The sequence below is a fragment of the Pituophis catenifer genome, unplaced genomic scaffold, assembly GCF_029215685.1.
Source record: "Pituophis catenifer annectens isolate HBS135680 unplaced genomic scaffold, rPitCat1.0.hap2 SCAF_1, whole genome shotgun sequence".
NCBI classification, from domain to species: domain Eukaryota; kingdom Metazoa; phylum Chordata; class Lepidosauria; order Squamata; family Colubridae; genus Pituophis; species Pituophis catenifer.
Window position 1 is genome coordinate 352283731 of NW_027256881.1, and position 27637 is coordinate 352311367.

Here is a 27637-nt window from a genome sequence, read left to right on the forward strand (position 1 = left end):
GATCGTTAGAGGCATTTAAAAGAAAAAAAAAGGGGGGGGTCTTTTAAAAGCCTTTGACGATCCCAGCTGAGCATTTTTTGACCAAAGAGAATGTAGAAAAAATGCTTTTAAAAGTAAAAAAAAAAGCCTCTGATGATTGTGCGACTCAGCTGGGCTTGGGGAGGGGCAGGGATTTTTGCTACCGGTTCTCCGAACAACCTGCCTCCATCGCTAACGGATCGGGCGATCCGGTCCAAACCGGGAGCATTTCACCCCTGGTTATGTGGCTGTGAACAAACTTCTAATATCTAAAGGTCTGCCCCAAAGAAGAGGGGGGTCCACCTATTCTCCAAATCATCTGAAGGCAGGACAAAAAGCAATGGATGGAAACTGATCAAGGAGAGAAGCAACCTGGAATTAAGGAGAAACGTCTTAACAGTGAGAATAATTAACCAGTGGAACAGTTTGCCACCAGAAGTTGTGGTTGCTTCATCACTGGAGGTTTTCAAGAAGAGATTGGACAGCCATTTGTCTGGAATGGCATAGGACAGGGGTCCCCAACCCCCAGTCCATGGACCAGCACTGGGCTGTGGCATGACAGTAAGCAGTCCATGCAAACAAATGAAGCCCAATCTGTGGGGAGAGAACATAGAGCATATAAAACCATGCCTCCTCCAGTCCGCAGAAAAATCTTTCTCCACAGAACTGGTCCGTGGTGCCCAAAAGATTGGAGGTCACTAGCATAGGCTCTCCAATCTTTCCAACTTGCTGGACTGGCAGGAGGAGGGAGAGGAGTTCATGTGAGCGGTGGTATGCGCACAAGTGTATACTTTTAATGTGAATGATGTAGGAATAGTACAGGGTCAGCTATATGAACACTGAAGGGCCCTCTTTATTCACATTATTATAAAGAAAGAAATGTGCTTGTTTAGAAATTACACTAAGTCAGCTAAATTCCATTCTTGGTAATATATATCTTCTGAGGGGCCTAGCTGTCAAGGATACAAGGACATCCATATGAAACAAATAGTTACTTATTAAGCCAAAGCAGCCATGAATCTACGCATCAGCAATCACAGAATTGATGAAGGTTGTTTAGCTAAGATAATCTTATGAACTAAAAAATAATGAAAGAATTTAGTAATTAGAAAGTGTCAATTATCATGTAACAAATGTATGTTAACCATATATGGAAAACTGCTGTGCTTGCAAAATTCTTTGTCTTGAAGATAAAGCAGTTGTATCTGAGCTCTTCTTTGTTCAGAATTGCAGATACAAATCTGGTTCTGAAACTGCGCAATAAAACTGTCTCTGGCTGACCCAGGAATGTTGTTTGGTCCCATCATTCCATAACACTTGTACAAGTGGTGGGCATGCTTGCCGAACACTCATATAGGCTGCGGCCTGGAAGTGGGCTGAATAGGCTGTGGCCTGGTAGTGGGCCGAATAGACTGTGGCCTGGAAGTGGGCCGAATAGACTGTGGCCTGGTAGTGGGCCAAATAGGCTGCGGCCTGGTAGTGGGCCGAATAGACTGTGGCCTGGTAGTGGGCTGAATAGACTGTGGCCTGGTAATGGGCCAAATAGACTGTGGCCTGGTAGTGGGCTGAATAGGCTGTGGCCTGGTAGTAGGCCGAATAGACTGTGGCCTGGTAGTGGGCCAAATAGGCTGTGGCCTGGTAGTGGGCCGAATAGACTGTGGCCTGGTAGTGGGCTGAATAGACTGTGGCCTGGTAATGGGCCAAATAGACTGTGGCCTGGTAGTGGGCTGAATAGGCTGTGGCCTGGTAGTAGGCCGAATAGACTGTGGCCTGGTAGTGGGCCGAATAGACTGTGGCCTGGTAGTGGGCTGAATAGGCTGTGGCCTGGTAGTGGGCCGAATAGACTGTGGCCTGGTAGTGGGGTGAATAGACTGTGGCCTGGTAGTGGGCCGAATAGGCTGTGGCCTGGTAGTGGGCCGAATAGACTGTGGCCTGGTAGTGGGCTGAATAGGCTGTGGCCTGGTAATGGGCCGAATAGGCTGTGGCCTGGTAGTGGGCTGAATAGGCTGTGGCCTGGTAGTGGGCTGAATAGGCTGTGGCCTGGTAATGGGCCGAATAGACTGTGGCCTGGTAGTGGGCCGAATAGACTGTGGCCTGGTAGTGGGCTGAATAGGCTGTGGCCTGGTAGTGGGCCGAATAGACTGTGGCCTGGTAGTGGGGTGAATAGACTGTGGCCTGGTAGTGGGCCGAATAGGCTGTGGCCTGGTAGTGGGCCGAATAGACTGTGGCCTGGTAGTGGGCTGAATAGGCTGTGGCCTGGTAATGGGCCGAATAGACTGTGGCCTGGTAGTGGGCTGAATAGGCTGTGGCCTGGTAGTGGGCCGAATAGGCTGTGGCCTGGTAGTGGGCCGAATAGACTGTGGCCTGGTAGTGGGCTGAATAGGCTGTGGCCTGGTAGTGGGCCAAATAGACTGTGGCCTGGTAGTGGGCTGAATAGGCTGTGGCCTGGTAGTGGGCTGAATAGGCTGCGGCCTGGTAGTGGGCCAAATAGGCTGTGGCCTGGTAGTGGGCCGAATAGACTGTGGCCTGGTAGTGGGCTGAATAGGCTGTGGCCTGGTAGTGGGCCAAATAGACTGTGGCCTGGTAGTGGGCCGAATAGACTGCGGCCTGGTAGTGGGCTGAATAGACTGTGGCCTGGTAGTGGGCCGAATAGGCTGTGGCCTGGTAGTGGGCCAAATAGGCTGCGGCCTGGTAGTGGGCCGAATAGACTGCGGCCTGGTAGTGGGCTGAATAGACTGTGGCCTGGTAGTGGGCCGAAGCCTGGAGGATTGGGGACCCCTGATGTAAGATCTTCTGCCTCGGGCAGGGGTTGGACTAAAGGACCTCCAAGGTCCTGAAGAAAGTTAGCACCCACCCCTCTTAGAAGAATGAAATATTTTAGAAAATATTAAAAAAGAATATTATATTTCCCTGGATGAGAAAAGGAGAAACAGGTTTCTAAAGACAAAGAGCAGCTCCCTGCCCCCAATAGATATTTGGCGCACATTAAGACTGGGCCAACCTATCTACAAAACAAAAGCTTGAGGCTGATAGGATTAAGACATGACCCTCCAGGACATAATAGGATTATCTAGCTCACCACATGGCATCTGGGGATATTACATCACCCAGCATAGTTCAAGCATACTTATATCATACAAACACCTAGGATTTGCACATGACCCCTACAGCAACCAGTTAGAATACCTGTCCTTGCCACAGCAACAGGAAGCTCAAGTTCAAAGCCCAAGAGAAGGTGTAAATAACACTCACTCTCCACTCCATGTGTTCGGCTGCCCAGGACCTAAAACCTATGTGGTCCTGTTCACCATTAAACCATCCTTCCAAGCAGCCTGCATGTTTCCAGTGTCTTTCTCCCCACTTGGAACTGAACCCAGATGGATATTTCTTCCAACAGTCACTTCCAACTCTGTTATTCTGTTATACCAGTTTTGCCATCCACACATTGTTTTGATTGCTCACACTTTAATAGGGTACAACTCATTCCCATGTGCCATTCCCCATTAGCACCCATACTGTCTGAACAAATGATGGCAGGGGCCAAAGTCTATCTTGTTTGCAGACGCTCAATTTCATGTAGGTCAAATGCCCAACTTAACTTGGACTCTCAAATCCATCTGTTCTGTAGATTATAAAAATATATAAACATTTCCTTTCCTGGGGCACAAAGAAAACCTAATGCTAAGTGGGTAGGGCAATTGCTTGTCCTTACAATTATCAGAATCCTTAGGGGGAAAATCTTATGAGATAAACCTGCTTTACAAAAACATGCTCTTATTTCTCAAAGTGGGGGCTGGACATGTCACCTTAGCCTGTCTTGCGAAGACTAACTCCTGGGTTTGGTGTGACTCCGCTAGTCTTATTTTTCACTTTGGTCACAGGAGAAACGCAGGTAAGAAGAAACACGGCTGATATAAATTTGTCCGAGATCATCCTGGTTGCACAGCCAGCCTCTATTCTGCTAAAATTCTGGTGAGATTTCAAGTGCTACCTGCAATTCAGCTTCTGCACAGATTTGATTTCTGATCTAGGAGGGAAGGTGAGAAGAATGGCTAGGTTGCCTATCCTTCTTCTGCTAATCTTCTGGCTCCTGCCTCCAACTTCTACTAAGAGCACATCAGTTGTATCTGCAAATACTTTCCAGATTCAGCAAGAGTATTACAGGCCTGGTGATCTCATTATTGGTGGGAATTTGCTCCTGGCGAGCTTTCATTACTCCAACATCCCAGACTTTAAAAAAGACCCATCCAGGTTTCCTTATACGCTGGTGTAAGTTTTACCTGGAGTGGAAAGATGTAAATATTTGCTCTGTTTTAAATTTAGAAATGCTTGTTCTAGTGGTCTTTGCAATGCCCTAGTGTAGTTCAAATTTTTGTGCTTTTCACAATAAAGAGTCTGTCAGGATAATGATCATTTAAAGCTGACCAGCCCTTTAAGACAGAGGATGAGTCAGCAGGGTTATTGCCCTTTAAGAGGCTGTCTATATAAAGGTGGCCATTAGAGGGCATCTCTCTCTGTCTGTCTGTCTGTCTGTCTCTCTCTCTCCTCATGTATCTGCATTGTAGTTCTCCATGTAGAGTTGAAGAAGATTGCTTGCCTGGCTTTGCTTAACACACGTATGTATACATAGTGTATATAACTTATAGATAAACCACTGTTTCTAAGACAAACCTCTCTGTCCTGTATTTTGCTTCTGAGTGGTCTCAAACTAGTGGTCATGCTGTAAACACTCTGATAGAGTCAAGCTCATAAAATAGTGTCACTTTGATAATAAAATGGAAGGCACATAAATCTAATCAACAAATTAAAAAAAATAGGATGCAATTCTCAATCTTTTCAGAAGTCATCATCAGGAAGATGATCAGTCTAAAAAGTGAAGAGGGACAACAGAAACTGTGCTGGTTAAGGGAAGAAGTTGACTTATAATATTAATTTGTTTATTTTATTTATTTATTTGTCAAGCATATATAAGTTAACAGATATAAGTATAAACATGTAAATAGATACGAATAAAAGGGGACAGTAGGACAGGGACGGAAGGCATGTTGGTGCACTTATCCACGATCCTTACAGTCCTCTTAAGAATGGGGTGAGGTCAACAGTAGACAGTCTAAGGTTAAAGTTATGGGGATCTGGGGATGAAACCACAGAGTCAGGTAGTGCATTCCAGGCATTGACCACTCTGTTGCTGAAGTCGTATTTTCTGCAGTCGAGTTTGGAGTGGTTTACCTTAAGTTTGTATCTATTCTGTGCTTGTGTATTGTTGTGGTTGAAGCTCAAGTAGTCATTGACAGGTATGACATTGTAGCAGTTAATTTTGTGTACTACACTTAGGTTAGACCGAAGGCGGCGTAGTTTTAAATTGCCTAAGCCCAAAATTTCAAGCCTAGTGGCATAAGGTATTCTGTTGCTAGCAGAGGAGTGTAGGACTCTCTCACTCAGTTGTATTAATGTCCGATATGTAGTGCGGGTTCCAGACAGATAAGCTGTATTCGAGAATTGGTCTAGCAAATGTTTTGTATCCTCTAGTTTGCAGTACAATATTACTTGAGAAGAAGCTTCGTAAGATTAGGTTAGCAACTCTTAATGCATTTTTGGCAATGCTGTTACAGTGAGCTCTGGCACTTAGATCATTTGAGATGAGTATTCCAAGGTCCTTGGTAGAGTGAGGGTCTTCTACGAGGTCGTATCCACCCAGATTTGGTCAGAAAGTCATGCTGGAAAACTCAAATAAAGGCTCAATCCTTTTCCAGTGTGGCAGATTAAAAAACAACAACAATCAGTTTCGGAATCACCAGTGCTCATGAATAATGGCCTTCAGGAAATCTTTGTTGTGACTCCCGTTGAAGTCCTCTGTTCAGCAACTGTCACCAGACCTGAAGATGCTGCTCCAAGACAGAATCAAGTTGATGTGGGTTGTAGAAGAGCAACTGGGGAGAATTTTGGTCACTGGAGCAAAGTCTTGATGGGAGGGACAATAACGGGTATAAAAAGGTCTGTGATATGGATAGACAAGTTTTTCTTCTTTCTTAAAAAGCCATGCAAGTTTCATCAAGGGCTTTCCATTAAAAAACAAACCAACACCCAACCCAATGAAACATGGGAGCCTTGGTAGTACAGTGGTCTAAAGCACCCTGTTATTAAGACCAGCTGCCTGCAATTACTTCAGGTTCGAATCTCGCCAGGCTCAAGGTTGACTCAGCCTTCCATCCTTTCTAAGGTAGGTAAAGCTGACTTTGTATAAAATATACAAAAGGATGAAGGCTATTGCTTAGCGCATTGTAAGCCGCCCTGAGTCTCCGGAGAAGGGCGGCATATAAATCAAATTTAAAAAAAAAATAAAGAAAAGAAACATGGGACTTGCTGCTTTAAAGATCACCAAAATAAGGCAAGGCAAACTTCACCACAGAAGTTGTTCTACAATGTTACCCAATGATTTTCTCACTATATTTTTATTTTTTTATTGATTAGCCTATAGGGCATATCAATGTACAGGTTCAATACAACATATTACCAATAAAATTGGAAACAAACAATTTAAAATAAGAGTAGGATAAAATACAATTGTTACAGGATAAAATACAATAATTTAATACATAAACATGTATAAAGTAGAATAAAATGACATAGAATTATATTTCTTTATCATCCCTGCAATCTACCCCAATCAGACCCGCATATGCTGATCTCAGTCAGACCATTTTAGTCAGAAATTGTGCGGTATTAAATGTTGTTTTCAGATTTTGGCCCCACATGAGATATGTTGTTTTAACATTCATAGGCTCCCACTGGGCCATACATTTAATATGTGAATCAAGGTACTTATCTCTTGCCCCCTTATATACACAGCAATTGAATAATATATGAGTCAGATCTTTTACCTCTTCAACTCCACAGATTCATGTACGTTCATTGTATGGGATAGAATGGAATCTCCCAAATCTAACCATTGTATCAAGCTGTTCAAATTCAAATTCAAATGGGGCTCCCCTTGAAAAGCACCCGGAGGCTCCAACTGGTCCAGAACGTAGCCGCGCGGGTGATTATGGGCGCAGCTCGTTACGCCCATGTAACACCTCTCCTACGCGAGCTGCACTGGCTCCCGGTGGTCTTCCGGGTGCGATTCAAGGTGTTAGTTATCACCTTTAAAGCGCTCCATGGCTTAGGACCTGGGTACCTACGAGACCGTCTTTTGCCACCAATAGCCTCCCACCGACCAGTTCGTTCTCACAGGGAGGGACTACTCAGGGTACAGTCAGTCAAATTATGTCGACTGGTGACTCCCAGGGGGAGGGCCTTCTCTGTGGGGGCTCCAACCCTTTGGAATGAACTGCCCCCGGAGATACGGAATATCCCTGATCTCCGTGCTTTCCGCCGTGCCCTCAAGACCCTGATGTTCCAACAGGCAGGGCTAAACATACAAACATGCGAATGATTTTTTAAATGTTATCTAATTCTGGGTTTTATTTAATTGACCAAACTAAGTAATTAGCAATTAGCAATTTTATGATGTTTGTGTGTCTATATTTTTCTTGACTGTACACCACCTTGAGTCCTACAGGAGAAAGGCGGTATAGAAATATAATAAATAAATAAATAAATAAATAAATAAATAAATAAATAAATAAATAAATAAATAAATAAATAAATAAATTCATGTGAAGTGCTAATACCAATTGATAAAGCTTTGGTAAGGCCACACTTGGAATACTGCATTCAGTTTTGTTTGCCATGGTATAAAAAAGATGTGGAGACTCTAGAAAGAGTGCAGAGAAGAGTAACAAAGATGATTAGGGGACTGGAGACTAAAACATATAAAGAACGGTTGCAGGAACTGGGTATGTCTAGTTTAATTGAAAGAAGGACTAGGAGTGACATGATAGCAGTCTTCCAATATCTCAGGGGTTGCCACAAAGAAGAGGGAGTCAAGCTGTTCTCCAAAGCACCCGAGGGCAGGACAAGAAGCAATGGATGGAAACTAATCAAAGGAGAGAAGCAACCTGGAACTAAGGAGAAATTTCCTGACCTTTAAAACAATTAATCAGTGGAACAACTTGCCTGCAGAAGTTGTGACTGCTCCAACACTGGAAGTTTTTAAGAAGATGTTGGATAACCATTTGTCTGAAATGGTTTAGGGTTTTCTGCCTAAGGGGGTTGGACTAGAAGACCTCCAAGGTCCCTTCCAACTCTTCTCTTCTCTTCTCTTCTCTTCTCTTCTCTTCTCTTCTCTTCTCTTCTCTTCTCTTCTCTTCTCTTCTCTTCTCTTCTCTTCTCTTCTCTTCTCTTCTCTTCTCCTCTCCTCTCCTCTCCTCTCCTCTCCTCTCCTCTCCTCTCTTGTCTTCTCTTCTCTTCTCTTCTCTTCTCAATCTTGCTTGGGTAAATGACTCCTCCTTGGCAATTGTGATTTTAAATAGTTGTCCATTTGGAACAACTACTGGAAGGTGTGTTTATATTTGCTCAGCCATTTCAGGCTACCAGCCTTACTAAGTGTGGCTAAGTCATTTTGAGCTTCTACTTCTGTGATTCTTTGGGCAACTTTTTTTTTTGTTCTCCTGTTACACAGGGGGCAGGGAGACTACAGCTCTTTATATAATTTGTCAATGTAGTAATCCAGAAGGTTTGTGATTGCAACTTTAACCGCTCCAGTAGACATATCTTAGGGAGTCTATCCATCTCCATTTCATTAATTTTGAGCCAGTAGTTCTATATCTGAAGAGAATCAAGAGCACGTAGATGTTGTTCTGAAATGAGCTCCAATGATTTTCTCACCATAGGGCCATCCCCAAGAACTACCAGCAGTTCCTGACCTTGAAGTTTGCAGTCATAGAGGTCAACAAGGATCTGGTTCTCCTTCCCAATATCACCCTTGGCTTCCACATCTTTGACAATCACCAGACTGAAAGGAATAGTTCTTTAATCAGCCTCTCCCTGCTCTCCACAAGAGGCCAAATGGTTCCAGGCTATAAATGTGGCCGACAGGACACTCTGCTCTCTGTCATCGGAAGTGGCAACCCAAAATCCTCAAGGCAGATGGCCTCCATCTTCAGCATCTTCAAGGTCCCACAGGTAAAGGGGCTTCACTGCATACAATATGAGGTAGATAAACAAAAGAAATGTAGGAAGAAAAAATCCACCCGGTTCACTTCCAAGCCGGAGAAAGACACTGGAAATAAAATGGAGGCTGATTGGGAAGAAGGATTCCATTTATTGATGAGCAGAACCAGCATGTGGTTCTGGGACAGCTGACAAATTAGCTTGAGGAGTGCAAGGGTTTTTGTACAGTTTCTGAAATGCTGCAGGGGATTGTGCAATGTAGTGAGCCTGGCGTCTTTTGCTATTCTAATGGTGGTAGGATAATCCTATTATGTCCTAAAGGTCATTTCCTGTCCTTAGAATTTTGGTGGAGGGGGGGTGTAAATTTTAATCCCGTCGCTTGAGGTGAAGGTGTTTTATTTGTGAATAGGCTTGCCCAGCCTTTCTTAATGGGCGTGAAATATCCATCTCTAAAGACTTCAGGCATCTGCTGGAGGCTATTAAGAAAGATTGGGGCTGCTTTCTGCCTTTAAGAACATGTTTCTTCATTTGTCCTTTGGAGAAATACACTATTCTGCCTCTTTTAATATTCCCCAAAATATTTCATTCTTTTGGCAGGGGAGGGGAGTTTACCACAGAAACATATAAGGGAAGCCAGAGATGAAACCAAAGAAGTTTGGGAGGTGGGCACATCGGGGGTATATGAGTTAGAGAATCTATGCTACAGTTGAACTCATTTTTATATTTTATGTATCAAGACACATTTTTATATAACTTAAAAGGGAGAGATGAGATCATTCCAAAGCACTGAACTTGCCAAGAGGAATTTCCTTCCTGACTTTCATGGAAGTGTAGCCACTCTTTCAGTGCAGTTTATTCTCTATATCAGTGAAGGCTAACCTTTTCCAGACTGAGTGCCCAAAGAGTGCATGGCAGTGGTGGGTTCCTCCTGGTTCAGTCCGGTTCGGCCGAGCTGGTAGCAGTGACGATATGACATCACCGAACCGGTTCTCCCCTCCGCCCTCCCACCCCCCACCCCCCCATGTTATTCTTACCTTTTATTTGGTCCCACCCCCAATCTATTGCTGCCTCCTGAGTCCCAGCTGATGACTAGAGGGAAAAAAAAAACTGTTTAAACTCTTGCCGCGGGGCTTCAAAGGGCCGCCCTACAGCTGTTCAGTGTTAAAAGCAAACAAATGAGTCGGGTCCTAAGTGCGAGGACTGGTCGTAAGTGTGAGGACCTTCTAGAAATGACTCTGACCAGCTAGCCACACCCACCTAGTCACATGACCTCCAAGCCACACCCACAAAATAAGCCACGCCCACCGAACCGGTAGTAAAAAAAAGTTAGAACCCACCCCTGATGCATGGGTGTCTGTGAATGCATGTGTGTGCATCCAAACCGCCAAAATGCAATGCGTGCACGGCCCCCCGTGCATGCACCCCACCCCCGTGCATGCACTTGCAGCTCCTGCATCGCTGTGCCCCTCTGCATACGCACGTGCCCCCTGCATGTGCCCCCCTGCATTAACCCCGCATGCGCGGCAGAGGACCGAAGACCAGCTGGCCAGCAGAAGGCACCTGCGCATGCACAGCGGAGCTGAACTGGGGTGACAGCTCGCGTGCCATCGGGGAGGGTGCTGTGTGCCACCTCTGGCATGCGTGCCATAGGTTCACCATCATGGCTCAACATCATGTTGATAGTTCCTTCCCTTGTCTTCTGACCTGGCACAACCAGGCATAATATGGTGACTTTTCCTAAGAAGGAAAAAAGCTTTATCTTGAAACTCAGGGTGAGCCACCCTGACAGGTGAAGCATAAACCTCATCGCCACGATCCCTAAACTCACCATAAAACTTACTTTGTCTTTAACTCTCACTTTCTCCAGCTTAGTGTCAGTTTTGAGTCCTCCGAAGGAGACCGAACAGTTTATCCTTCTTTCTTCCGGATTAATTCCAAGAAATCCCCTCAATTTGTCGGTCTAGTTCAGCTGCTCCTGTATTTCCAGTGGAACTGGGTTGGGCTTCTGGCCTCTGAAGATGACAGTGGAAAACGTTTCATCTCAACTTTGATGCCAATGCTGAAGGAGAAGGACATCTGCCTGGCCTTCCCAGAAATATTCAAATCTGGTATTCCTCTTATTAATGTGTTTGGGTTACATCTTGCTTTCAAGCTTCTGCTTAAAGTTGAAGTGATTATTCTGCTTGGAGACTCCACTACTATTACATTGGTAGTGTTCGCTCTGCAGAATTATGGACGATCCAAATCATTTCGGAATGTTTGGATTATACCTTCTCATTGGGATCTTAGTATGATTGGATCTCAAGATGAATTCCAATATACAAAGTACTTCCACGGAGCTTTGCATTTTAGGGACCACACCAGGAAAATCCCAGCATTCAACCATTTTCTACTGTCTTTAGACCCTTTGAAACCAGAAGGAGATGATTTACTTCCACTATGGTGGGGAGAAATCTTTACATGCAAAATCCACAAACCAGGAATGATCCCTCCAAAGGGGGCAAAACTATGTACAGGAAAGGAGAATTTGAGGAATTTGCCACTTTATTTATTTGAAACAAGCATGACAGGTGAAAGTTACATTATCTACAATGCTGTTTATGCTGTGGCACATGCTTTACATGCAATGTACGAATCAGGAACTGGAGCAACCATGATGAGGCTCAGAAAGAGGATCTCAAATGTCCAGTCATGGCAGGTAATCTCTCTGACTTTTTTATCCAGTCCACAGATCCTTAGAGAGGAGGAAGCTTCCCATATGCATTTCTTCAATTACTGATTAAATATCTCTATTCTCCTGTATCGAGGAATCTGAAAGCCTATTAAAACAGCAATTATAAAAAAATATGAATTAAACATAACTTTTTGTTGAAAGGAAATGGGAGGGAAAGAGGTGAATGAAATCAGATGTCAGTGAGATCCATTGAGGAAACTCCTATCTATAAGGTCCATTATCTACAATTTATATTTACTACATGCAATGTATGTATCAGGTACTCAACCAACCAGGTTGAGGCTTGGAAAGAGGATCTCAAATGTCCAGCTATGGTAAGTAACCTCCATTTGTGGACTCAGGCCACAAATCCTTAGAGAAAAAAAGATTAAATATCTGTATGCTACCCTATCAATGAATCTGAAATCATATTAAAAAAGCAATCGTTAAAAATATTGAATATAGCATTTTGTTGAAAAGGAATGGGGCTGAGGGGAGAGAAATGAACCAAACCAGTTTTCTGTAAGATCCGTCATGGATACACCTTCCAATAAGGTCCTGAAAGATCTTCAACAATTACTCGAGTTTCAGAAGGTCACTATCTATCTATCTATCTATCTATCTATCTATCTATCTATCTATCTATCTATCTACCTACCTACCTACCTACCTACCTACCTATCTATCTATCTATCTATCTATCTATCTATCTATCTATCTATCTATCTATCTATCTATCAAACACGTATGAGATTACAGATATAAGTATAAACATGATTATGAATACAGGATAAGGATACGAATAAATGGGGACAGTAGGACAGGGATGGTAGGCACACTGGTGCGCTTATGCACGCCCCTTACAGACCTCTTAGGAATGGCATGAGGTCAACAGTAGACAGTCTAAGGTTAAAGTTTTGGGGGTTTGGGGAAGTAACCACAGAGTCAGGTAGTGCATTCCAGGCATTGACCACTCTGTTGCTGAAGTTGTATTTTCTTCAGTCGAGTTTGGAGTGGTTTACCTTAAGTTTGTATCTATTGTGTGCTCGTGTATTATTGTGGTTGAAGCTGAAGTAGTCATTGACAGGTAGGACGTTGTAGCAGATAATTTTGTGTACTACAGTTAGGTCAGACCGAAGGCGGCATAGTTCTAAGTTGTCTAAGCCCAAAATTTCAAGCCTGGTGGCATAAGGTATTCTGTTGTGAGGAGTGGATGACTCTTCTCATGAAATACCTCTGGACTTGCTCAATTGTATTAATGTCTGATATACAGTGCGGGTTCCAGGCAGATGAGATGTATTCGAGAATTGGTCTAGGAAAGGTTTTGTATGCCCTACTTTACAGTACAATATGACCAGAGAAGAAGCTTCACAAGGTTAGGTTAACAACTCTAAATGACCCAAACCAGTTTTCTGTAAGATCCGTCATGGATAGAGCTTCCAATAAGGTCCTGAAAGGTCTTCAAGAATTACTCGAGTTCCAGAAGGTGACCATTGCACAAAGGATATGTCAACCCAGAGCAAGATAACAATCTGGGTGTGATTGTGGATGATGTTTAAACAGGTCCTAGTTGAAATTCATGCTGAAAAACCTCAGATACACTGAAGACAGCCTGTAGAGTGACACCTAGTTCAATGTAACCTTGGTTTATGTATGGTTTATGTTTCCATGACTTAGTATCCTACATAACCCCACACCACCTGTTTAGTTTGCCATTCGTTGTATAGTTCATGTTGTTGTGTGAACTTCAGAATGCAGAGCAGGTTTCTGGTCTGAAATTCATCACATTTTTCTGTCTCAATGGCTAAATGTTGAACTTTTCTGGGTAGTTGAGTGACAAACCAGGATAATTACTTCTTTCCATATGGCCCCATTTTTTTCAGACCTGATTCCTCCATGATGCTCTCCTTGAATATCAGTTAGAGAAAGTCAGTGGAATTACACACTATTATGATAGATATAATTCAATAATTCATAATAATGCATTTGTTCTATTAACAAGACCTTGGGCCAAAGGGAGCATTTAGAAATGTATATAGTAAAGTATCAAGGGAGCAAAACCACTCAGTAAAATTTGCTATGTGAAATTAAAATCTTTATATATAAGTATCAATCTGGTAAAAGTAGGATTGAAGTAGCCATCATACAACTGCCCAATAATAAAGAAAAACTTTTGTCATATTGGGACAGTGGCCAATTTTTTTTAATTCCTTATTGCTCAGATTTCAACCCAAAAAATCTTCAGATATACACCTATCTCTTAAGATGATGACCATCCCAGAATGATAGTGTCAACTCGTAAAGTATTCCTGGCCTACTCTCGAGTTGCCATAGGCAGGAGGGGGAAAAACTGATAGAGCAATATCGCAGCAACCAGAAGCACATTCCATGCATTACTTTCTCAAGGCCGCAGCCTAGGTTACCAGAGCTAGCCAGAGAGGTGTGTTCTCTACAGTCCACAAAAGTGCTCTGTTGGAGAATGTGATTTATGACACACACTGGGAGGAGGGGAGAAACAGGGTCATACTTGGGACGTAAATTGCGTGGGGCACAGTTGAATCCACTTGGGTATGTGCTGACATGATGCTCCTAATAAACAACTGGATTTCTTTTGAAACTTAGCTTGAGGCTCATGAATTAATTAGGGCATCCATCGGAATCCTGACAGCTAGAAGCTGTGATGTCTCATATATGGCTTTCACTCAAGTACTCTTATTTCTAAAGTTACCTTTTCTTTCAGCTTCTTCCATATCTGAGGACTGTCCAGTTCAACAATAATGCTGGAGATGAAATTTCCTTCTCAGAAAATGGACTGGGATCTGCTCGTTATGATCTTCTTAACTGGGTTTTTCTCCCCAATCGATCTTTTGTCCCCATTAAAGTTGGACAAATAGATCCCGGGGCTCTTCCAGGCCAGGATTTCACCATTAACTCTGATGCAATCATCTGGGCGACACAGGTGAGCTTGAAGCTAAATGCTGTAATATCAAGGTAAGAGTCATTCTTCTATCTTGAAAGAAGGTCTACTGAATCAGAAAATTTCAGCAGGTCCATCATATATTTTCCATGGATCATTCTGGTTCGGATGGATCGTCATTATTCTTTGTTTTTAGAAAAGGATTTATTGGTGGGTTGGGAATGTCACTGGCCTGAATCTCCCAAGTGGCAAGGTTCCATCTGACAAGCCCAACAAAGCAAGCATTTAAGGGATTGGATTGACTCAAACAGCTGTTCCTGGTTTCTTGTTGATCCTAATGAACCATTTCCTTTGAAGGCATTTTTGAGATGGAAATAGGAAGCCGGAAACAAATAAATGAAGCATGTTCGCTGCTTAGGCCAACTCAAGCATTTCTCTTTTCTCGTTTAGAAGGTGCCCTTTGCCAGGTGTGGCATGAAGAGGTGCCATGCAGGAGAGAGAAGAAGAGTTCCAGAAGGCAAGCAGGTTTGCTGTTACCAATGTGACATTTGTCCAGAAGGGACCGTTTCTAATCAGACAGGTAGAGCAAACCTGAGAAACCTCTTCCCATTGTAGGTCTTCCTGGGAGAAAGAAACTATGACTATCATGCCTGGGAATCACAGAAGACTTGTGATAGTTCCCTTACTGTGGCTAACATCTTGGTTTCATGTTTCATGTGCACAGTTTTATAGTTTTTTTAAAAAATAATAACAACCATTATCAAGTGTTTTGCGTGTATTTATTTGTTTCTTTTTTTTTAGTTAAGTACTGTATACCACCCAGAGTCATTCTCTTATGAGATGGGCAGCTATACAAATATGATAAATAATAAAGTAAATAAACAGGGCAGTCTTCAGATACTCCCTTCCACTGTAGATATTCCCAAGCCCAGGAAGCAGTTAACATAATCATAAGATTTAATTTTTCTTTTTTGCTTTTGGCAGGTTTATTACCAATACTCAATTTTTTTCAGAAGAAACTTTCAGAATAAGGGCCTAAATTGTCCTGCCCCCACATTTTCAAATCCTTACTATTGAGGAACAAGAATTGGGCAGTCTTGTCCTCCCACCATTGAATACACATTAGTTCCAGGACTGGAATTGGTCAGTCCCTGGCCTCCGTTCCACTTCCATCCAATGTCAGGTATTCATGGGGAAACTCTTCCTGATCACTATCCTGAATGAGTGGCTTAGTTGGGGACTCAAGTCTTAATTTGTGTTACTTATGATTTGCTATTTAGAATAGAATAGAATAACAGAGTTGGAAGGGACCTTGGAGGTCTTCTAGTCCAACCCCCTGCTTAGGCAGGAAATCCTACTGTCAGCACCTCAATGCTGGCATAGAGAGCAGAGGAGAGAGATAAGCTCTGAACTTTTGCCTGCTAAATCCCTTTGAAGTCGGGTTGTCGTGGAAATGAGGAGGGGAGACATTCCTGGGAAATGACGAGACAAGAAGGCTGGAGACTGACTTGGAAGATAGCCAATGAGAAGCAGAGATTTGGGGATCGGAAAAGGAGGGATTGGGGGCAAACGGTCAGTCTTGTCCACATCGAGTCATGATCCAGTTGCTGTGCTCAATTAAAGAAAATATTTCCTTAAAGATTGGCAGTTTGGAAATTCATTTACTTTGAGATAGCATCGAAGTCTGATACCTACACCACTTCAGACACATGGTTATCTAACATCATCTTTAAAATGTCCAGTGTTGGAGCATTCACAACTTCTGCAGGCAGGTTGTTCTATTTATTAATTGTTCTAATTGACAGGAAATTTCTCCTTAATTCTAAGTTGCTTCTCTCCTTGATTAATTTCCACCCATTGCTTCTTGTCCTGCCTTCAGGTGTTTTGGAGAATAGCTTGACTCCCTCTTCTTTGTGGCAGCCCCTGAGATATTGGAACACTGCTATCATGTCTCCCCTAGTCCTTCTTTTCATTAAACTAGACATACCCAGTTCCTGCAATCATTCTTTGTATGTTTTAGCCTCCAGTCCCCTAATCATCTTTGTTGTTCTTCTCTGCACTCTTTCTAGAGTCTCCACATCTTTTTTACATCGTAGCGACCAAAACTGAATGCAGTTTTTCTTCTTTCAGTGCTAAGATGTCCCAGATAAATTGATAGATCTTTGGGAGAAAGAAAAGATCAGTCTCTCTATGCCTGCTAACACTCTTCTGCTGCCCTGAGTGATGAGAGGAACATATTTGAAATACTCTTACACTTCAAGGCACAAAACTCTTATTTATTGAGCCTCTGGGCAGAAGTGAGCTTCACATAATTTAACAACCGGTTCGTCTACTGCAGAACCGAAAATGTGAGCATGTGGCTTCAAACACACGGCAATTTCATCCGCGCGGCTTCCAGCACACCTTCTTGTGCAGCCGCAGTGAGTAGAGTGGGCAAGGTGTAGAAATCAGCTGGGTTGCATGGGTGGGGCGAGTGAGCCAGAGAGTGACATATATAGGACGGGATAGCACCGGGGTGGGTGGACGGGACCAGCCAATGGTTGGAACTACCGATACGAGCGAACCGGTCCAAACCAGCGCAGCCCACCTCTTCCTCTGGGTCTTTTTTCTTTTCACCTCCTAAAACCATTTTTTCTAAGAATCACTTTTGATCAGGCTAAGGGCACCTTCTGTAGCCCACTTCCCACTCCATCAGTGGTGGGTTCCTCCCGGTTTGGCCCGGTTCGGCCGAGCCAGTAGCGGTGACAATATGATGTCACCGAACCGGTTCTCTTTGTTCGGGAGCTGGGCCCTCCCGCCCCCTGCCACCCCGCGTTATTCTTACCTTTTTACCCTGCCCCCCCGCGTTATTCTTACCTTTTATTTGGCCCCACCCCCAATCTATTGCTGCCTCCTGAGTCCCAGCTGATCGACTAGAAGGAAAAAATCTGTTTAAACTCTTGCCGCGGGGCTTCAAAGGGCCGCCCTACAGCTGAACAGTGTTAAAAGGCAGTGTGGTAGTAGACCGGTGCCTCCAAAAACGAATGAATAGACTGGTGCCTCCAAAAACGAATGGGTAGACCGGTGCCTCCGAAAACAAATGAGTAGACCGGGGCCTCCGAAAACAAATGGGTACACCGGTGCCTCCAAAAACAAATGGGTAGACCAGGACACTCAAAGAACAAATGGGTAAACCGGTACAGCTCTGCAAGAAATTAAAAGCCTGGTAGACCAGTACCTCTGCTAAATCCTAAAGAATTGTCACATGATCATCAAGCTACGCCCACAAAATAAGCCACGCCCACAGAACCGGTAGTAAAAAAATTTAGAACCCACCCCTGCACTCCATAATTATATTGATGTGTGTTTCCCTTTTATGGTCTGGTTATACAAACCAACTGACAATATACTTCAGCATTTCTCAACCTCACTGAATTTCAGATATGTTGACTTGAATTCCCAGAATTCCCCAGATATCATGGTTTCTGGAAGTCTGGACATCTCGAAGCTGTTGAGATTGAGAAAAAAAAAACTGATGTAGACAAAAAATCAAGTGGCAGAATTTGTGGCTGACAGATCAATTGATATTCCAATGTAAAACGAAAACCTCTAACCTTAAACTTAATAACCAATGTTTAAGGCCATTAGAACTCAACAGATCCCTATCTAGGAACAGTTCATCCCCTTGTTCACTGGAATTACAGAAGATCTACTCTTTCTGGTGCATTATAAGACACACTATGGATCCTTGTATCAACTTCTGTTTGAGGTGGCCTCTGAAGAAAGAAGTCATGATTAAGACACTTTGTGAGACAGAGATCTTAATTTCAGAGACAGCTGAAATACTTAGACAAATATCTTGTTTTTAGATGCAGCTCGCTGTGACCCGTGTCCAGAAAACCAGTTTCCTAACAAGGACAAGGATCAATGCATTGCCAAGATGCTCCACTTCCTTTCCTATCAAGAGACCCTGGGATACACTTTAGTTTCTCTAGCTCTTTTACTCTCTGTGATGACTTCTGCAGTCCTGGCAATTTTTCTTAAGTTTTGTGACACACCAATTGTCAAGGCCAATAACCGAGATCTCACATACCTCCTCCTGGTCTCCCTCCTGCTCTGCTTCCTCTCCTCCTTCCTCTTCATTGGTCAACCTGGGAAGCTCACCTGTCTCTTACGACAAACAGCCTTTGCCATTCTATTTTCCCTTGCAGTTTCTTCTGTCTTGGCAAAAACTGTCATGGTGGTTCTGGCCTTCATGGCTACCAAACCAGGGAACAGGGTAAGGAAATTCTTAGGAAAACCACTTACTAACTCCATTGTTATCACCTGTCCCCTAGTCCAAGCAGTTCTTTGTGCCATCTGGCTGATAACTTCTCCCCCATTTCCCAACATGGACTTCCACTCCTTGGTAGGAGAAACAATCTTGGAATGTAATGAAGGTGCAACTTTAATGTTTTACACTGTCCTTGCCTACCTGGGTTTCCTGGCCCTCATCAGCTTCACTGTGGCCTTTCTAGCTAGGAAATTGCCTGACAGTTTTAATGAAGCCAAGTTCATTACTTTTAGCATGCTGGTCTTTTGCAGTGTTTGGATCTCCTTCCTCCCCACCTACCTGAGCACCAAAGGAAAGTCCATGGTGGCCGTGGAGATCTTCTCCATCTTGGCCTCTGGGGCTGGTCTCTTGGCTTGCATCTTTTTCCCTAAAAGCTTCATTATCCTACTGAGACCCCATCTTAACTGTAAAGAAAATATGATAAGAAACAAGAATCTCTAACTAATGCAAGGATAGGCCACTTTTATATTTGTCTTTGAGAGTTTTCATTAAATTGATAACATTTCTAAAAAAAAAAACCATGAAGGATTTTGCCTATTTAATAATCATTTATCAAGTGCTATGTCTAGTCACAATGTACCGCTTGTCAGCAACAATTACCCAGCCTTGCATGGAAATAAAGCTTGGTATTAAAGATATTGATCTTATTTCATGGAATGCATCTTCTCATTTTGTTCCTTTTAATGTAAATTTTAGTATGTTTGTCTTTTAAAGTGTTAAATTCATTATTAAGGTTTCAGAACATGTATGTTTCCATAAATTCCTAAGGCTTTGTACAATTGGAACATCTGTAATTGCCAAGTGGACTTCAAGGGATGTCCAATAGGGAATATGTTACAATATTCCAAATGAGAATTGACCAAGGAGTGATTGACACTGAGCAGAGCCAGAGGTCCAGGATATGGCACAATTAGCATTCCAATCATACTGCATCCCTGGCATTAAATGGTCTCACCCAGGATTTTAATGTGGTTGTAGAAGAAAGATGAGGGACTTTGGTCCTAAGGCACCTCATACTTCAAGTGCTAAGGCTGAACTATTCTTCTAAACCATATGGAACTGACTGCATAGAAAAAAGGAAAACCACTGCAAGACAGTGCTTATCACTTCTACCCACCCAGGCCCAAATGATACCATTGTCAATGATATTGAAAACCACTGAGAAATCTGGGAGAGTCAGGATAATGTCCCAAGGTCTACAAAGGTGATGAGCAAGTATGACCATACTTTCCTAGTACTGAACCCTAGTCTGAGCCCAGACTGAAAAGGATCCACAAAATCAGAGGTCAAATTCAGCAGGTTCTGGAGAACCAGTAGTGGAAATTTTGAGTAGTTCGGAGAACCGGCAAATACCACCTCTGGCTGGCCCCAGAGTGGGGTGGGAATGGAGATTTTGCAATATCCTTCCCCCAGGAGTGGGGAGGGAATGGGGATTTTGCCATATCCTTCCCCTGGAGTGGGGTGGGAATGAAGATTTTGCAGTATCCTTCCCCTGCCACGCCCACCAAGCCACACCCACAGAACCGGTAGTAAAAAAATTGAATGTCACCACTGCACAAAATGGTGTGTCTAATCACACTTGGCCAAATAAAGTATGCAATTCAGTTCAGTTCAGTTCAGTTCAGTCCAATCTAATCCAATCCAATCCAATCCAATCCAATCCAATCCAATCCAATCCAATCCAATCCACTCCACTCCACTCCACTCCACTCCACTCCACTCCACTCTGGAGGACATATATGGGATTCCCCTAACCCAGGGTTTCCAAACCTGTGGACCATGGCCCACTATCAGAATGTGGCTTATTTGCAACTGGGCTGAGTGGTGGGCTGCTCAGCATGCACAGCTCAAGTCACAAAAGAAGCCGGCTCCAGAGTTCAAGGCCCTACTCATGCTCACCGTGGGCAATGGCACTCATGGTATCACTCGCACAAGTGGTGGGCACACATGCCTGCCCCTCACACAAAACCATCCCCTCTTCTCCCCCTCCCACCTGCGCTGGGTCACTAGGAAAGGTTGGGGAACGCTGCCCTAAGCAACTTTCTCAGACTGAAGAAGCTATTGGAAGCGGGAAAACATTTCAAACCAACAGGGAAAGAAACAGTTCAGCTCAGAAGACGTGTTAGCAGCTACTAGCTTCTGAGCGGGAATTAGAGAAATCTTTGAAAAGGAAGGGTGATCAGTCTTGATGACTTAGTGTGAGGTTTTGGTTTTTTTAAAAAAATTTGATTTATATGCCGCCCTTCTCTGGAGACTCAGGGCAGCTTACAATGCATTAAGCAATAGTCTTCATACTTTTGTATATTTTATACAAAGTCAGCTTATTGCCCCCACAACCTACCTTAGAAAGGATCGAAGGCTGAGTCAACCTTGAGCCTGGTGAGATTCGAACTTACAGCAATTGCAGACAGCTGGTGTTAATCACAATGCTATCAGTCTGCTGAGCCACCAGGCCCCCTGGTGTTGTGAGCCACATGCCTGCGTAGTGACAGGAGAGAAGAACAATAGTGAGTGAGGGGTGTGTTTCTCCCACTTGTAGTCAATGTAGAGATATCTGCTTGGGCACCCTGAAAGACAATGCTGAATTAGGATTGCTTTGGCCATAACCAAGAGAGCTATTATGGCTGCAAACTAAAAGTAATCATACAAAAATGTGTTTTAGTAGCTTAATTCAGTTTGATCAATGTCATGGTGGGCTCTGATATTGAACAGAGAAGGCCTCACTGAGGGACCTTGAAAAGCAGGTGCTCAATTTGTCCCCTCCAACCAACACCGACAGCTGGTAGCTCAGTTACATGTACTGTATGTCAAATACCCAACTTCCCCTTAACTCTCAAGTCTATCTCCTCTGTGGATTACAAGAGACATAAACATATTTTTCCCTTCCTGGTGCACAAACACAATGTAATGCTTAAGTGAGAAGGATACTGCTTTCCCTTGCAATTATCAAAAGAACAGTAATTCTCAATGCATTCCCTCTGGATTTCAACCCACAAAGTTCTTACGACATAAACTTGCTTTACAAAAATATGCTCTGAGGTTTCCTTTTGGGGCAGATTTGTCACGTTACCTTGTCTTGCAAAGAACTAATTCCTGGGTTTGGTGAGACTTAGCTGGCCTTAGTTTCGACTTTGGTCAAAGCCCAAACACAGGTAAGAGAAAACATGATAGGTATAAATTTGCACCAAGAGCATCCAGGCTGCAGGCCAATCTCTACTCTGCTAAAGCTCTGTTGAGATTTCAGGTGCTCCCTGCAATTCATCTTCTGCACAATCCTTGACTTTTGATCTAGGAGGGAAATTGGCTAGAATGACTGGGTTGCCTCTTCTGCTATTTCTGCTCTTCTGGCTCCTGCCTCCAACTCATGCTAAGCAGATGTCAAAGATAGGTCTGTTGCCAAACACTTTCCAGATTCAGCAAGAATATTATAGGCCCGGTGATCTCATTATTGGTGGGAATATTCTCCTGACAACCATCCAATACTTCAATATCCCAGACTTTAGTAAAGACCCATCCAAGATTACTTATAGTCTGGGGTAAGTTTCACCTGCAGCAGAAAGATATAGATGCTTTTTTGCTTTGTTTTAGACATCTTTCAGAAATACTCATTCCAGTGATCTTTGCATGTCCTTCTGTAGCTCAGATCTTTGTACTTTTCTCCATAAAGCTCAAGCTCAAAAATTATTGTCTCTTACGTAGTCAATCAGAATAGACCTGGGAGGGACCTTGGAGGTCTTGTAGTCCAAATCCCTGCCTAAGCAGGAGACCCTATGCCATTTCAGAGACGTGACTATCCAGTCTCTTCTTTAAAACCTCCAGTACAAAATCTAATAAAATCCTGGAACTGGAAGGGCCTTAAGCCTAAAGCCACTTCGTCTTTCCAGGTTTCAGTTGAAGCATTTTTCTTCCCTTCCAGACCTCCAAAACTCCAGACACTGAGACAGGATAACAACAGCTTAAATGCTTAATTTGACAGGACCAAGAATGTATAGTTGAGTATCATTTCAATCACAATAGAAATGGAAGGGACCTTTTCTTATTATTATTTTAAGAGGTCTTCTTACCCTATACCATTTCAGAGAAGTGACTGTCCAGTCTCTTCTTCAAAACCTCCAGTGATGAAGCACCTACAACTTCTGGTGGCAAGCTGTTCCACTACTTAATTGTTCTCACGGTTAGGAAGTTTCTCCTTAATTCCAGGTTGTTTCTCTCCTTGATTGGTTTCCAACCATTCTTTCTTGTCCTGCGTTCTGGTGCTTTGCAAAATAATTTGACCCCCCTCCTCTTTGTGGCTGTGAGATGGATTCAAGAGATGCATGGCATGTTAATTTAGTGAATAGAATAAAATAGAGTCGAGTCGAGTCGAGTCGAGTCGAGTCGAGTCGAGTCGAGTCGAGTCGAATAGAATAGAATAGAATAGAATAGAATAGAATAGAATAGAATAGAATAGAATAGAATAGAATAGAATTCTTTATTGGCCAAGTGTGATTGGACACACAAGGAATTTGTCTTGGTGCATATGCTCTCGGTGTACATAAAAAGAAAAGATATATTTGTTAAGAATCATAGGGTACAACACTTAATGATAGTCATAGGGAGCAAATAAGCTATCAAAACATATTAGGAAACAGTCAATATGAATCGTAAGGAAACCAGCAACAAGGTAACAGTCATACAGTCATAAGTGGGAGGAGATGGCTGATAAGAACGATGAGAAGATTAATAGTAGTGCAGACTTAGTAAATAGTTTGACAGTGTTGAGGGAATTGTTTGTTTAGTAGAATGATGGCATTCGGGAAAAAACTGTGCTTGTGTCTAGTTGTTCTGGCATATTGAAAAAATATGCTATAATTCTCAATCCTTTTACAACTCATCATCAGAAAGATGATAAACAACATAAAAAGTGAGGAGGGATAAGACATTAGAAATTGTCCTGTCTTGGGAAAGAAGTTGACTTATAATATTAATTTGGACAAAAAATCATGGCGGAAAATTGAAATAAAAGCTCAGTCATTTTTCAGTGTGGCATATTGAAAAAAATAAAAATAAAACTCAATGGTGCTCATTAATAATCTATGTAAATCTATGCTGTGACCCCAATCATGCTCAGCAATGGTTACCAGACCTGAAGAAGCTGCTCCAAGAGAGAACCAAATTAATTGGGGTTGTAGAAGAGCAATTGGGAAGGATTACAGACACTGCAGGAAAGTGAAGAAGCGAGGGATGACAGAGGATAGAAAATAGTTCATTATATGAATAAATAGGCTTTTCTCCAATCTCACTAAGCCACCCAAGTTTAATCAAGGTCTTTCTTTTAAAAGAAACACAAACACAATAAAACATGGGACTTGCTACTCTGAAGAACACCAATTTAAAGTCAATGCAAATTCCAGACAGAAGTTGCTATGCAATGTTTCTCAATGGTTTTCTCATGATAGGCCCATCCCCAAGAATTACCAGCAGTTCCTGACCTTGAAGTTTGCAGTCTCAGAGGTGAACAGGAATGGGGATCTTCTCCCCAACATCACCCTTGGCTTCCACATCTATGACAATCATCAGACTGAGAGGAATAGTTCTTTCATCAGCCTCTCCTTGCTCTCCACACATGGTCAAATGGTCCCAGGCTATAAATGTGGCATGAAGAACCCTCTGCTCTCTGTCATTGGAAGTGGCAACAAATTTGGGGAGCCTCCTTCCATTCAGAAGACATTCTGAAGATCAAAATATGAATGTGGAAATGAATAAATGAGAAACATAGGACATCTCAGTTATTTGTCTTTTCTCTTGTAGAAGGTGCCCTTTGCCAGGTGTGGAAGGAAGAGGTGCCAGGCAGGAGAGAGGAGAAGAGTTCCAGAGGGTGAGGAGGTTTGCTGCTACAAATGTGACCCTTGTCCAGAAGGAACCATTTCTAATCAGACAGGTAGAACAAACCTGGGGAGCCTCCTTCCATTGTAGATCTTCCTGGGATGAAGAAACTGTGACTATCAGACCCAAAGGACTTGTGATGGCTCCCTTACTGTGGTGACCATCACAGTCTGTTATTTATAGTTATAGTTGAGTGGTGTCAAACTCACGGCCCATGGGCCAGATGCGTCACACGCTGGCTACCACCACCCCCGGTTTAGTGAAGGAGGAAAAAAGTCACGCTACCTCACATGATGACAATGGGACACTGGGAGTTTGACGCCCCTGTTATAGCTTATTTATACTTCTTATAATTTTTAGTAATAGCAATCACTATTAAATATTATTGTATGTATGTATTTATTTGGGTTTTTTAAACAAATAATGTATTTCAGTGATTCTCAATTTTCAAATGTTTTACAATTTCAAATGTGTGGGCTTCAACTCCCAGAATTCCCCAGCCAGTATTCTGGGAGTTGAAGTCCAGACATATGAAAGCTGCTGACATTGAGAAATATGAATGTAAAATGTAGAAAAATAGAATATCAGGATTTGTAGCTGACGAACCTATTGGTATGCCAATGTAAAGTGAAAACCTCTAACCTTAGCCTCAATTGCCAATTTATAATGCCATTGGAATTCAATACATTCCTGTATATAACCAACTCATTCCCTAGTTCATCTTGAACTAAGGAAGATCTGCCCTTTCTGGTAGATCATGAGGTATTCTATTATTTTCTTTTTGAGTTGTTCCCTGTAGATAGGGATCACAACTGTGAGAAACAGAGAATTCCGTCTGGGTAGATACAGCTGAAGAAACTAAACAGAGTTTTTATTTCAGATGCAGCCCACTGTGATCCCTGCCCAGAAGACCAATATCCCAACAAGGGCAAGGACCACTGCACTGCCAAGAAGATCCAATTCCTTTCCTATCAAGAGACCCTGGGATATACTTTAGCATGTCTTGCTCTTTTTCTCTCTTTAATCACATCTGCAATCCTAGTGGTTTTTCTTAAGCATCGTGAGACACCAATAGTCAAGGCCAACAACCGAGATCTCACCTACATCCTCCTGGACTCCCTCCTGCTCTGTTTCCTCTGTTCCTTCCTTTTCATTGGTCAACCAGGGAAGCTCACCTGTCTCTTCCGACAAATGGCCTTTGCCATTCTATTTTCCCTTGCAGTTTCCTCTGTTTTGGCAAAAACTGTCATGGTGGTTCTGGCCTTCATGGCATCCAAGCCAGGGAACAAGTCAAGGAAACTCTTAGGAAAACCTCTGACTAACTCCATTGTCATAGCATGTCCCCTGGTCCAAACACTTCTTTGTGCCACTTGGCTGGCAAGTTCTCCTCCATTTCTCAACTTTGACTTCCACTCCTTGGTGGGAGAGGCCATCTTGGAATGTAATGAAGGTTCAGCTTCCATGTTTTACACTGTCCTTGCCTACCTGGGTTTCCTGGCCCTTGTCAGTTTCACTGTGGCATTCATGGCTAGGAAATTGCCTGACAGCTTTAATGAAGCCAAGTTCATTACTTTTAGCATGCTGGTCTTCTGCAGTGTTTGGATCACCTTCCTCCCCACCTACCTGAGCACCAAAGGGAAGTCCATGGTGGCTGTGGAGATCTTCTCCATCTTGACTTCTGCAGCTGGTCTCTTGGCTTGTATCTTTTTCCCCAAATGCTACATTATCCTACTTAGGCCCAATCTTAACTGTAGAGAAAATATGATAAGAAACAAGAATGTCTAATGCTGGAACTGGCCACTTTTCTGACTCTGAAGCTTATTTAGAATGGCATTGTCAGCCATGGAAGCCATATTAGGCCGGAAGCTCTAATGCTGCCACCTTCTCGTGTGTGGGAAAGTAGGAGGGGGGATTAAGGAGAGGGGTTGTTAGTAGACATAATAGCATTCTTCCTTTTGGTCAAGGTCAGGGCGATCCAGCATCTGGAGAAGGGATGGTCAGGGGGCTGGATCGAGATGGAGCAGACGTTGATTGGAGGGAAAAGGGGAAAAGGGGATGGTTTTGGGAGCTTTGACTTACTGAAGGAAAACCCGGGCTTTTCAGATTCAGGTTTTCCCAGATGTGCCAGTTTGCCTATTCTAGTAAAGAGAACTTTGGAAAATGTTTGCTTCTGCGTCTTTACTTGGAGTTGGGGTTTTTCTGGAATGCTGACAGGTATAACATTTCTACAAACTCATGAGATGAAGGAGGCATTTTTCCATTAATAATTGGCTATTAAGTGTGTCATTGGTCACAATATATCTGGTGTCAGCAACATTAATACAGTGTTTTATTTTCCATTTATTCCATTTATCCCCAGTGAGGTCCAGTTCTTGAATGGAAATAAAACTTGCTATTAAAATTGTGTTTGTTATTTCATGGAGGACATTTTCTCATTTTGTTCCTTTTAATAGAAACTTTTAACATGTTAATGTTTTACAGTGTTGGGTTCACTATCAGGATTTTGGAGCAGGTATATTTGTGTCAGGGTCTTCATCATCGACTTGGTGCCTTGCTGGCATCCTGCCATCAAAGGGGAAGGGAGGGGGAGGCATTTGGGGCAATCCACATCAGTGTGTCAATTCACAAAGCATCCATGGCCTGCTCTTGAGTTGCCATAGGAAAGGGGGATGGGAAACTGATGAAGCAACATGGCAGGAGCACATTCCAGACATATCTTTCTCAAGGCTGTCTCCCAGGGTTGCCCATAGCGGCCGGA

The 27637-nt window shown here is 43.0% G+C and overlaps 1 protein-coding gene across 1 annotated transcript; it reads left to right on the plus strand.

Annotated features, from left to right (window-relative positions):
* The first annotated feature begins 5821 nt into the window (after positions 1-5821).
* Positions 5822-26664, plus strand: LOC139313298 (vomeronasal type-2 receptor 26-like). Its single transcript, XM_070938839.1, has 7 exons — positions 5822-6012; positions 8793-9084; positions 10940-11180; positions 14668-14776; positions 24453-24672; positions 24805-24934; positions 25760-26664. The coding sequence occupies exons 1-7, from the start codon at positions 5822-5824 to the stop codon at positions 26662-26664; spliced, it is 2088 nt and encodes a 695-aa protein (XP_070794940.1).
* Positions 26665-27637: the final 973 nt, after the last annotated feature.